The 13,761-nt window shown below is 34.2% G+C and overlaps 1 protein-coding gene across 1 annotated transcript in view; it reads left to right on the top strand.

Moving 5' to 3' along the window:
• DMD (dystrophin) overlaps positions 1 to 13,761 on the top strand; it is a 979,219-nt gene that overhangs the window by 329,955 nt on the left and 635,503 nt on the right. The window contains exons 22-28 of the mRNA XM_058822052.1: positions 1,261 to 1,406; positions 2,730 to 2,942; positions 5,293 to 5,406; positions 6,531 to 6,686; positions 9,071 to 9,241; positions 11,162 to 11,344; positions 12,898 to 13,032. Of these exons, the coding sequence (XP_058678035.1) occupies positions 1,261 to 1,406; positions 2,730 to 2,942; positions 5,293 to 5,406; positions 6,531 to 6,686; positions 9,071 to 9,241; positions 11,162 to 11,344; positions 12,898 to 13,032 (1,118 nt within the window). The remainder of the gene's footprint in view (positions 1 to 1,260; positions 1,407 to 2,729; positions 2,943 to 5,292; positions 5,407 to 6,530; positions 6,687 to 9,070; positions 9,242 to 11,161; positions 11,345 to 12,897; positions 13,033 to 13,761) is intronic.

Genomic DNA, 13,761 nt, shown 5'->3' with positions numbered 1-13,761 from the left:
ATACAAATTTCACTAAGGAAAGAAAATATTTAAAATGTTACTGAGTAAGATGGAAAATTTTTGAGTTTGTATTTCCAAGAATTTATTACTATTGATTTCTCTGAATCACAAATACCTCACAAGGGAAGAAATTCTTGTCTTTCCTGTTGCCAAGTTTGATCTTTTGTAAATCCCCAGATTTAATAAATCACATCAGGCAAGTCATTTATGAGGAAAGTTTGCCATAAAATGTGCATTCTTCACAAGAGAGATTGTTCTGATTTTGGGAAGTTGCTATGATATCTGACTGTAAATGTAATTTCTTTTTTCATGTAGCATTCTGTTATCAACTAAAAAATTAGAAAAATTAGATTAAAATCGGAGGTACATTCTGCCAAGCACTGCTGTACGATGTAAGCAAGCTTGCACTTAAAAATTTTAACTGGATTGTTTGTCAAAACTACTTTTTGGACAGCTTTATTATTTTTCCGTACATTTCTTTGTGAAACACCAGAGAACACTGAGGAGGATACAGGAAATACAATGGGTGCAACTTTTTTTTAGCTTTTATATTCTTCATTATTATGAACAAGTTGGAAATGTTTCAGTTCCAACCAGCCGTGCTATTTGTCTACACATTTTTCAGTGAGCATAGAGGCAACTGTTGTTGATAGCAGAGGGAATCTATCTGCTAATGAGTTGCTTATGTGTGTGCCAGATATTGTCTATTTGCAGTAGCTGTAATATTGACACAATAAGCACAGTTCAATAAAATTCAACTTTATTGTAGAAGGAAGATTAATTTTCTAAGCTTTTAACAGATGTCTTAAATGGAACATTTTGCTTGAACAGAAACATTGAATACATAAACTTAGTTCTTAATACATTTCTGAAATTAGATTGTAGGTTAAGTACAATGATTTGTCTGTTGATCTCTGAACACACATATTTAAAATAGCTGTGTTGGCCATATAAGTTGTCTTTTGACCTATAATAATGGAGTCAAATGGCACAAAACTCATAAATGGTAGAGATATCTCAAACATTAGAAGGAGTGTGTTCGTTTTTCAAAACAATTTTTCTTCCAAAATTATTTTTTATAGTTCTGATAAACAGTGGGCCTGTTGCAATGTCTTGCAAAACAGCTGTAGAATTCAATAAGGCTTTTTCTTTTATCAAGTGTCTTCTGTCAGCAATCCGAATAGTGAAGTGAAAAATTGTTTTATTTCCATCTTCCTTCTTTTATTTCCTTCCCTTTTTTTTTTTCCCCATTGAATGTAGTTTCTGACAGTTTGCCTCCTGCACACTACAAGGAGACAATGAACACTATACTTATGTGGATGCAGCAGTCAGAAACTAAACTCTCCATGCCTCAGGTTGCAATTGCTGAATATGAAACCATGGAGCAGAGACTCAGGGAGTTCAAGGTGAGTGATCAAGCTGTGAGCAAAAATGTCTCAAATGAGAAGTTTAGAAGAATAGAACTCTAGTTTGGTACATAAATCTGCTGAAGCCTGTGGATCTTGAGTAAATAATGCTCATTTTGGTTTTAGGCCAGGGCTTCAGGATATGGTGGTTGATTTCTCGCTTATATTGATTCCTGAAGTTAAGGAATTTAAAATGGTGTTCACCATTGAAAGCAATTTTATAAGATATTTAAAATGTTAAGGAAAAGCCCTTGTTTTTCCCCATGGTATATAAAATATTCCTTTGATAATAGTTCTGGTAGTTAAACATAGATTTAGGTAATTTCATTTTCCAGTGCTGACATGAAAATGATTCTGATTTGCAAAATGCAGCACAGTCTTTTGACAGGTTTCCTGTCAAATTTACAAGTAGACAAATGTGGAACAATTTCTGCCAGTGGCTACAAACCTTCCCTGTATCTCAATGTCTGACAGAGTTTGTACTCTCGGATGGCTAATGAACATATTGTTTGATGCATATTCAGAAATAAAACGTAGAATATAGAAAAAAAAACTAGATGAAGTAAATTTGGGCTGAGAATTATATAATTTTTGAGATGTTATAAAATGTTGTATCACAGATTCAGTTATCTAAGTTTACTTTTTTTCTCTGTGTTCTGGTTCTTTTGAAAGTGTCATTATCAGGGCCATGTAACAATGTTCACAGGGGTCTCAGGTTGAGGGAAGAGACGAGGATCTGACTCCATGTTTCAGAAAGCTTGATTTATTATTTTATGATATATATTACATTAAAACTATACTAAAAGAATAGAAGAAAGGATTTCCTCAGAAGGCTAGTTAAGAAGAGAAAAGGAATGATAACAAATGCTCTGTCTTGGACAGAGAGTCCGAGCCAGCTGACTGTGATTGGCCATTAATTAGAAACAACCACATGAGACCAATCCCAGATGCACCTGTTGCATTCCACAGCAGCAGATAATCATTGCTTACATTTTGTTCCTGAGGCCTTTCAGCTTCTCAGGAGGAAAATTCCTAAGGAAAGGATTTTCCATAAAAGATGTCTATGATAGGGCCATAGCAAATTCTTATCTCGAATTAGTGAAATGTACATAGATCACATCTATTAACAAGTGTAAATACTTCTGGTTATATTCTCAGTTCAACTTAAAAAACCTTCTAAGTTGCATGAGAAAAACAATTCCAAATTGTTCAGTAAGTCATGCCATTGCATATTTTAGCAAAGGAGACCTCTATGTGTCGCCCGTGTTTGTAAAATGAAGGGAATTGCCTGGCACGTGAATTCCACGCTCTTCTTTTTCACAGGCTCTTCAAAGTTCTCTGCAAGAGCAGCAGAAAGGGCTGACCTATCTCAGCACGACTGTGGAGGAGCTGTCCAGGAGAGGCCCTGCAGAGGTCGGCCGGAGTTACCGCTCCGAGCTGGAGGTGGTGCTGGGCCGCTGGAAGAAGCTCTCGGCACAGCTGGCGGAGCAGTGCCAGAAGCTGGAGGAGCGCATGACCAAACTCCAGAGATTCCAGGTTCATCACACTTTTTCTGCCTCTGCTAATGCCTGGCGGCTTGCTGCTGTGAGACTAAGGCAGAACGCATTTAGGTGCTTGTGGGAATTAACACCAAAGTGAGATATCAAAACATGTCAAAAAATGTGTTTGAATTTCTGCTCAATTCTGATGAGTACAGATTTTACTTTGAATTCTGATTTGGTGTTTGTTCCTGATTATGTTATTTCATTAGCAAAAAACTCTAATTTAATTAAAAATTGGAAATAATGATCCTCTACTTCTTTTTCAATGTAGCTGAAGCACTTATACATGCATCTGAAGTAGCTGTACCATACTGACTTTAATGAATTCACTCACATAATTAAAGTCACCTGTAATATAGTAGTATCTTGTCAGCTTTCCAGAAAGCAGAAGTGTTTTTCAGGTATATAGAAGGGCAGCATTAGAACCTCACCAGGGTGTCTGTAAAGCTGCTTCTCACATTTTGCAGGGCTGTTTCTCACTTTTTCCCTCTCGTCCTCTGTCTGATATTTTTGTCCTTTCTTAAATACATTGCCACTGAGCATCTCTAGCTGACCACTGCATCAGCCATGTCCTATGGCGATTCCACAGAGGGAGGCTGGAACTGTCTGTGTTCAGCACAGAACAGCACCTGTCCTCTCCTCACAGATGCCACCCCACTCCCAAAACAATGCCACATTAAAAAAGCAGAACACTTGCTTAAGAAATTCAAGCTTTTGTCTTTTTCTTCTCCTCTGCCTCCCATCTTCACTCTCACCACCAAATTTAGAGCTTTTCCCCTGGTCTTAAAAGGTCCTGAGCATCATGACCATGCTCATGTAAAACATTCAAAGCAGCATGAGCTGTTGATGCGCGCAAATTTTACTCCCTATATTTATTGCCAAAAGCCCTCTGCTACACATCTATTATAAAAGTTACTGTCTTTTGAGCTTCTTGAATGACTTCTCATCCAGAATATTGTTTTAGCTGCTGTAATTTATGGAATGCTTCAGTATAGGATATGATGAAATCAGTGTTCATAAACAAAATGCATTTACAATCTGATTAAAAATGTGAGTCATACATTTGATTTTCATTGGTAGCAGGAGATTAATCTCTTTTTAAGAAAATCCTACCAGATAAATATTTTACCACATAAATGAACGAAAAGTATTCTTGTAAAGGTATTAAAGTTTCATAATGAAATATGATTCTGAACTATTTTTACTGTTGGATAATGGAATGCACAGTAGATATTTCAACAGTGTTTTGGTAATTGCCATTCTGGAGTATACTGATAATTTTTGTATGATTAATTTTATTAATTCAGTTCATTTTCCAGGCTAGCCTGGGGTTTTTTTAAGTATATCGTTCACATTAAGGAAATGTTCCCTTTGGTTACTTGTCTCATAATAGTTACTAAGGCATATTTTTATACTTTTTAGGACACAGTCTCTATTCTAGCATCCCTTTTTGTGCTTTAATTCAGCTTTGCATTCAGCATGTAATATCGATATGTATTTAATTTGTGATGAAAATAGTTTGACGAAAAAATGCTTTATAATTTACTTCTGAAGTTTTTGCCATATATGTATTTTATTTTAATATGTGCATCTGATTATCAAAGTTGGCATTTTAAGGTAATTTTAAGTGGCATTTTGTAAATCTCATTCTACTTTTCAAGTTATTAGATTACCTATGTAATGTTGCCTGGACTGGTAGCATTCCCTCTTTTCAAGTATTAGATGTTAAGACTTGTTGGTTAACTGCAAGAGTTAAATGAAGGCTATGGAAGTAATATTCCTGTTCTAGTGCTAGAAAGAGTAACTGAGAGACCAAAATGACTCATTAACTCGTTATATGATTTCAGTTTCTGGAGTGAATCTCTTTCAGTTACATTGGCTTTTTTCATTCTGAATAGTCAGGGTTTTTTTCTGTGCTGTGTTCTGTTAGAAATATAGTCACTAGAGCATAAAACTTCCAAAAGGAATCTGGAGTTTAAATGAAAGCACAGAACATTTGATGGGTGAGCCCAAATTAAATGCCAAGTATGAGTAATCTGAAGCCATCGAGGGAAACAATGAACAAGCATGCACTATCTAAACACAAATGATATCTAGAAGGCATAAATTTGAGAGCCAAAAGGTTGTCTGCTCATAGACACATCAAACTTGGTCAGAAATGGTCAAAGTACAGGTTAAAGTGTACAGGTAAAATTGGTTTAACTTGTTTGCTGTGTTTGTATTTTCAGAGAGTTCAATAATGTAGAAATTACATTGCAATGAGTTTTAGTTGTAGTGCCAGGTTGAATTACACTCTTGCCAGTCAGGTTTTGTGTGATGCAATGAAATGTCTTTTTAATACACAGAATGACACTAGAACACTGAAGAAGTGGATGGCTGAAGTGGATGTTTTTCTGAAGGAAGAGTGGCCTGCCCTTGGAGACTCAGAAGCACTGGAAAAGCAACTTGAGCAATGTACAGTGAGTATTACCTGCCTGCTTGGCATTTTTTCAATTCTTCTTATGAGCTAAGTTTATACAGAAGTTACACAAATTATTACTGTTCCTAAAAATAAATTCATGTAGAAAGGGGATTGCCCTCTGCAGTGTATTCAAACCTTTCTCATGTCCTGGGTTTGAAGAAAAATTCAGTTATAAAAAGGAAACTTTAATACCGGAAGGAGGCTGGTATTAAAGTGATTTTTTAAAATGTATTTATAGTAGGATCACACCAACAAATACAGAAAATAATATATAGCTAGCCTCTAAAGTCAACTGTTAATTGACTTTGTTGAGCTTTTGAGCATTGCATTTTTTTTTTAAACTGTATAATCTGTGCCAAAAGATCTTTTTTTCTGTATCTGTTACTCATCTAATTTACCATCTTTTCTGATTGTACAAAAAGAACTTGCAGGCATTGTGAGTTATATCCATTCTTTTTTCACTAAACTTACAAGTTCCAGGATGGTATCCCAGCAGAGTTTTAAAGCATCATGAAGTATTGGTACTTCCATCACAGGGTTTACAAATTCTTCCTGTCCCAGCAGAGTGTGTAAGTGAAGTGAATCTTCTAATCTGTGATGGCCCCTGTCTATATGCTCAGTGGAATTTACAAGTTCTGAAGATGTTCAGGCAGGATGTGTAAATACTATGAAATACTGCATTCAGAGTGATCTTATAGAACTGCAAGTTCTCTCACATTTTCTCTTAGCCATTATTTAAATAAGAATTATCGTTATTTTTCATCATTATAATGGAATGTTCTTTCAGAAATGTGCATAAAAGATCTAGGTATTTCTCATATCTTCAATCAACAGCAGGGAAGCATTTTAAGAGATATATGTACACATTATATATGTATGTGATTATAGTGCATACATAACATTTAAAAATTATATTATTTTATTTGGTAAACAACAGCTTGTGACATTACAGATGCTCATTCCTTTTTAATTTCTTCCCATAAATAAGTCTGTTGATTGTCCTCATTTTACTGGAGATCTGGACCCCAGACAAGTCAGAATCTCATGCAGACACATTTTCATAGGGATATCATATCTGAAACTTTGTGTGAATTCTGCTTGCCTTAACTTCTCTTCCTTTAGGCTTTAGTAAATGATATCCAGACAATCCAGCCCAGTTTGAACAGTGTTAATGAGACTGGGAAGAAAATGAAGAGTGAAGCAGAGCCAGAATTTGCTTCCAGAATAGAGGCAGAGCTAAAGGATCTCAATGCTCAGTGGGACCACACTTGCCAACAGGTAAATCTCCTGCTGTGACTGGTTCTTTTTAAATTAATTATCAGGGTTTTCATTGGCAGAATTTGTCCATCTATACATATGCAAATGAAACAGAATTTAGAAGTGTTAATTCAACTAATATTTTACAGAATGTAATTAGCCTGTAGCAGTATATGTAAAGTTTTTATATGTAAAGTTTTTTTATTTATTTATAACACAATACCTTCCTATTTTTACAACAAAGATATATACTAATATATTAGGTCTGACAGCAATATGATTTATGGCTTCTTGTAAACTAAAATTCTGAAGATGTTGTTAAGGTATTTGCCAAAACAGTCAAGTGCTGTAGTTAGTTTTATGTTTTCTTGTACACTGTTCAAATTGCATGTCATTACTCTGGATGAAAAAAGACATTAAAGCAGTGAAGGATTCATAATTAAATAACTCAGAATTAAGAGTACGTGCACATATGTATGTGTATAAATTAGTCTCCAGGAGTCACACAGATTTGAAAGAATGAGACATAAGAGGAAAGGACAGTTCTTTTATTTTAGTTAAAGGCATTATTAATAAATAATTTTGCAGAGTAAAGAAGCTAAAAATTACTTTTATTTCACTGATGGCATTTGGATTCTTATTCTTTATGACAGTTCAAAAAATTTTTTTTCATGTTGTATTACCTTTAAATTTTTCCTACTTGCCTTTTTCTGTTCTGTACTTTTTTAATGTATATTTTCATAAAAGTAAAAGTGTTACCTTTTAATGAGGTATAATATTTTCTTAAATTTTTATTATTCACTTTACATATGAAAAATAGCCTCTCTATATTTTTTGATAAACATAAAAAAATTGATCTTTAAAATCTGTAAGATATTTTATTGATCCAGTTTTTTTATTCTTTTCACTATCATGGAGTATTTCATTCCTTTTTTTTTGCTTTTTGATATTAATAAGGTGGATACCTTTGCACTTCTCTCACAGAAATTTCAAGTATTACCTTACAAGTATAGTAGTCTGTCACAGTTCTGCTCTGACTTGCCTGAAAATCTGTCTATAATAATTTCATTCAATACAAGGCACAAATTATTCTGTCTCAGTGGGCATTTCTAACTCAACTTCTTCAGCAATAGCTATTAAAATACACGAATAGTAAATACAAAAATCAATTTGGTTTGTGGATGTTTCTTGAGAAGATTTGGAAAAGTCAGCTTGGGCTGATATACATGCAATTAATATGACTGTGAGAGTTGACAGTTGGCAATTGTCATTGGCAATTCAGATACTCTTTTCAGGTGATAGAATATTACCTTCTCTTCTGGTGCTGGGACTGAGGAAGAGACAATTTTACAGAGCCAAATACAATTCTGCTTTTATACTTGCTGCTTGTTACTCTATTTTGTTCTGTAAAACAACATTTATGTAGAACAGCATTTATGTTTAACAGCCAGTCATCAAGCATGAGTAACAAATCGATAAATGTCAGAAATGGAGACCAAATACTAAGAAAATTTCTCCTGATATTACTAAAAATGAAGTTTACTGAAACAGCACCACAGAGCAGAATATTGGAGCAATAAGCTCTGCAAGCCCAATTCTGAGAAATAGCACCAGTGCAACTTACTATTCTTGATGCAAACTTCTTAATTCTACTGAAAGATGATAAATGCATAATCAGGGACAATTTTGACAAGGTTAATGCACAATTAATAGAATCAGAGAATGGCTTGGGATGGAGGTGATCGAAATTATTATCTAGTTCTACTTCTATGTATGAGCTGGATAATTCAATTATATGACCCCCACTTAGTGATTGCCAGGTGATTTGGTAGTAATGCTTTTCCCTTTTAGATAAATAGTTTCTTCCACTAGGAGATTGGACTTTTTTCTTTATTTATTTTTAGGGTATTCACCTTTTGGAGACATTCTTAAATGACTTAATAAACAGAAGAATATGCATATTGCTTTATTCTCCAGTGAGTTGCATTTGAACTAGTTAAAGGCCATCTGACTTTATAGCTCAAGAGCCTTTGGTTTCATCCTTGAATGTGCTTTCAAAATCTCCTGTGGTTATTCTTTCTACATTTCACAGAAGCTAATCCCTGGGAGATGTTCTTTTCCACAGTTGTTTTCTGATCACCTCAGCATATGGTGTAGATTCTCGTTCTAGTATCATTACAACACTCATTCTGCAGGGCCATGATTTGCTAAAAAATGGATGCATACAAATGTAGTACTTTTTTGATTGTTTGTCATTATTATCTACCTAATTACTAGTTAACATCTGCTTAATAACAACAATTTTATTATTGTAGGATTTAATTTGATCCTTTTCAGGCTAAAATGTTTTCAAGTTTGTACAGCAGCTTTTCTTCAAGTACTATGTGATCTTTTCTTTTTTAAAGGCCTATGCTAAGAAGGCTGCATTAAAAGGTGGTTTGGATAAGACTGTGAGTCTCAGAAAGGATTTGTCAGAGATGCACGAGTGGATAACACAAGCTGAGGAAGAATACCTGGAAAGAGATTTTGAGTATAAAACACCTGATGAGTTACAGAAAGCTGTTGAGGAGCTGAAGGTAAAAGATAAACTAATTGAGCTGTGTTCAAACTTTTTTTTGAAGCTCTTATCGTAAAGAAAGTCTACTCTGTTTTTAGGAAAATACCTTTTCAGATCTAGGTGTTTTGAAATAATTTCTATTTGGAATATGCTAGAAGATATTTGATATTCTTCAACACTGCATTGCTTTTTTCCTATTTTCTTTACTGGATATTGATTTGGATGTAGCTTTAATGTTCTTTTAATTAAGGAATAATTCCTAAAATTTGGGTGTTAGCAGCAGTAGAGTGAAATCAGTTTTATGTCTTCTCTTTGCATTAGAATGAGCAGAAAAAAATTGAGATGTTAAGATGCATCTTGGTGTGTGCTATGTACGAATATTATGTCTTTAATACAGGAATATAGAAACAGCATGTTTTGATCTCAATTAATAATGTTTCCTTCATGTGGGAGGAACATGACCTTTGGACAAAACAACAAATTTGTGATACATGCTTCAACACACTCTTGCTAAGCCACTGGATGTGGGCGTAATTCTTATTAGAGGTGAATTGTTTGGCTTGTGCTATTCAGGAAGCCAGATTATAACTTGATTGTCATCATACATATAGCTTTGACAATCTATTGAACAATTTGTTTTCAAGCTGTTCATTTTTCTATGTTTTTTTCCAGTATTTGAGAGTTTCAGACCATACAACTGATGATCTCTTTATTTACTGACACAAATAATTTGCTGCCACTCAGAATACACATAATATAAGGAAATTTATGGAACAACTCATTTGTAAAAGAGACAAATATCTAAAGTAAATATCTGCTTTGAAGATACAGTTCTTTTTCAGTAACTAAATAGCAAAACTCAATTTTATGCATTGCACTGCATATTAAAACAGATGAAGTTCATAGTTTTATGTACAATCACCATTATAGATTCCTAGTAGATATTCTGCATCCAGATGAAGTACAGGAGTGTTCAGACTTTGGCACCTTGACCTAGGAAATAACCAGATCATTTCTCATTATGTCACAACAGAGAAAATGTGGATCAGAATTCTGTGTTCATTCTACAGCCCATTTCTTCCCACAGCTACAGAAGAGGAAAGTCAAGAGCAACTTTGTAAGCTTCCTCTAGCAATGGCAACCTGATCACAATTATTCTGATTCATGGACTTACAGAACCAGAGAGGGATAAAAATGTTGTCAGGAATATGCTTTTGATTTGATGTTTTCTGGGCAGGGAATTCTCATTGTAAATTCCTGTGGAGGCCTGTAGGCACAGATGACACTTTTTATAACATCCCTGTTTCCAATTGTGATATGATTGCAGTCATAGACACCAGAAAACACTCAGAGGAAACAGTACTGAGTATGAAAATCTTTTTCATGAGACCACATAATAAGGAAGAGAGGAGCAAAAGTGTGGGATATACAGTAGAGAAAAAATATTTTCTGACTTTCTTTTTAAATTCAAGACAATGATAGTGGCAAGAAGTATCTTTTGTTGGGTTTTTTTGGCCATTCTTGTGATTTTGCCATCAAATCTGGATACATTCATTTATAACACAACAGATTTTTTGGGTTTTCTTTTGGTCATTTGTGGTTCATAAGTTATGATGCTAACGGTGCTTGGAGCACTTCTGGGAGGAAAAAAAAAAGTACTGAAAAGTTCCATTAGTCTGAGAGCTCCAGAATGCTAGATGGTTGTGAGATGTTAAATTGTATTGTGTATTGGCAACAAAATGAAGCAAAAGTTTTTTAGATGCTATCAAGTTTATTTCACAAAGTCTGGGAATTGAATGTCTCCTGTTGTATTTTGTTTTGTTGTAGTGTTTTTTGCGGCTTTTTCTGCATCTAGAATTCTGTCAGAGAATTCTGATATTTACTAGAAATAATTTCTCTTCTTAAATCAGGACTAAAACCTCTTTTTTTTCTTTTCCAGAGAGCAAAGGAGGAAGCCCTGCAGAAAGAAGTGAAAGTGAAGCTTATTACAGATTCTGTGAATAACTTTATAGCCAAGGCTCCACCTGCAGCTCACGAGGCTTTGAAAAAGGAGCTTGATGTTCTCATTACCAGCTACCAGCAACTCTGCAGCAGGCTGAATGGAAAGTGGAAGACTTTGGAGGTTTGATATCTTGTCAGCCTTGTATTTATAGCCCTTCGAACTGCAAGAAGTAAGGTGGAGAGCACAGCTGTATTATCATAGAATTGTGGGTAGCCCAAGGCTATCCTTGCTTCATGAGCCATGTACCAAAATACCCCGTGCTATGAGCTACACACAAAGTTATTTCAAGATCATGTCTGCTGGAGAGTTGTATTGCAAGAGAGGACTGAGACACAGCTCTTAGGTCAGAAACACCAATGGCTGCTAAAGGTTGCTATCCTTCTGAGATCAAGCCAGGAATCTGGCTTTGTAGCAGCCCTGTGATGTTCTCTTCATCAGCTCCTCCAGCTTCCCTCTTCCATGGCTAAGGGTTTTGACTGAGTGGCCCTGGAGCTGGTCAGGTGGTGTTATGTCAGCATGGGAACAGCACTTGCTCTGCTGGCAAACTGAATATTTCCCATGCATTTTGACCCTGCCGTTTTGGCCAACTCCATTGCAGATTCTTGCCATGGGTCTATTTTTACATTATACAGTAGTAATGATGAATTAGGTATCTTTTTTTGTTGTGAATGTTGCAAGAGCTAAATTTTGGTGGTGAATAATTTGTAAGAGATAACCTCATACAGGACGATAATACACCAGAGTAAAATTTATCTTGTCTAAATTTCACTGTGGAAAATTAGGTATGTAGTCTATACTGATAATCTGCATTTACCCTGATCATTGATGATGTGTTGGTGCATGTTAATATCCCTCTGTAACCTTCATTTGATGTGAGCAAAGTTCAGTGAGATGAACGGCCCTCTGGGAAACCTGATCTGCCAAGAGTGTAATGTATTTCAATAACATTCTTTTAACTTGTACTAACAAAAAAAAAAAAAAAAAAAGGAAAAAATATTATTTATGGAACATTTAAATGTTTTGTTTGTGTATGAAGTGCCATTTTTATCTGCTTATTTAAGTATCTTCAGGCACTGTATAAATAAAGTATTAGACAATAATTTAATTTCAGGAGAATAAGAACATTTCACAACATTATGTTTAGTACTCTAGCACTTAAAAGGTCTATAAATTACACTAAATGTGGTTTAGAATTAATTTCCATAGAGATTTTAGCCTGAATTCTTAAAAGCTGATGTTTTATGAACCTGTGATTTAAGCAATTAAAATATAAAATATATAGGGAATCTAAGTGCATTTTTATAATAGAGACATTAATTTCTAACATGGGTCTTTAAAAATTCTGCTCACTTTTATATTTATATAAGAAAACTTTACAGAAAACATATAAAGTGGATAATGCATGAAAATGAAGATTCAAGTTGTGTTTTGCAGAAGAGTTCACTTTTTCATGTTGTTTTCTGTGGTTTTGCTGTGTTTAATCAAAATGATGGTTTTCTTCTACTTTATATTAATTTGGATCAGATGGTTGCTGGTAAATAAAATCATATGGTCCCATTAGCTTCAGATATCAACCCTGCTGCTTTGGGGAAGAGGCATGAATGTTGTCAGTATTTTAATGAGGGAAAATTTTCTGTGCAATTTTCAATCTAAATAAACCCTTTCTTCATCAGGAGGTATGGGCATGTTGGCGTGAATTATTGTCATATTTGGATGCGGAAAATAAATGGTTGAATGAGATTGAACTGAAACTGAAAGCAACTGAAAATGTCCAGGGAGGTGCAGAAGAGATTTCTGAATCTTTAGATGTAAGTGCTGACTTAAATAATAACTCAGTCATATGTGTTGATAAATTGTAAATTTCATATACTTCTAAACAAACTATGAACTCACATTGCACGTGAATAAGGCGCTGAATATTTCAAAGTCCAAATTTCTTACTAGAGTTAAAAAATGAGGATTTGAATTCAGATCCACCTAAATCAAACAATAATTAAATGTCTTGTGCTGGGTTTCATATACAGTTTTGGTAATGCTAAAATAAACATTCTTTAAAAAACCAAAACCCTCACTTCAGGCAGTAAAAAAATGTTGAAAGCTTCAATGAGGACAAGTTTTCATCATAACTTTGTTTATTATTCTTTAATTTTTATTCACAGAGCCTTTAAAATTAGTAGAAATTAAATTAATGCTTGTAGTGCATCAAAATGCCAAATACTGCATTGATAATCACTTTTTGCTGTTGAATTTCATCCATTTAGATACTCAAGCAGGATTTTTATATTAAGGTACAAGTGCTCTCACTGAACTCCTTAGGCATAGTCCACATCTTTAAAATTAAGCATTACATTTATTGCTATATGAAAAATCCTTGTGTTTCATAAGACGTAGTACAGAACATTAATTTTCAAGAAATAGAAAATAAATATTTAATCTTTTTTTCTCTACTTTTATTGTATATGAAATGTGAAATTTCTTTCTTATATTTTTAAGCAGTTTGGGATTGCTTTGTAGAAACTTATTTACAAAAGGAAAAA

The sequence above is a fragment of the Ammospiza caudacuta genome, chromosome 2 (genome assembly GCF_027887145.1).
Source record: "Ammospiza caudacuta isolate bAmmCau1 chromosome 2, bAmmCau1.pri, whole genome shotgun sequence".
In the NCBI taxonomy this organism is placed as follows: Eukaryota; Metazoa; Chordata; class Aves; order Passeriformes; family Passerellidae; genus Ammospiza; species Ammospiza caudacuta.
Note: the sequence above shows the minus strand (reverse complement) of the source record. Positions and strands in the feature narration are given on the sequence as shown.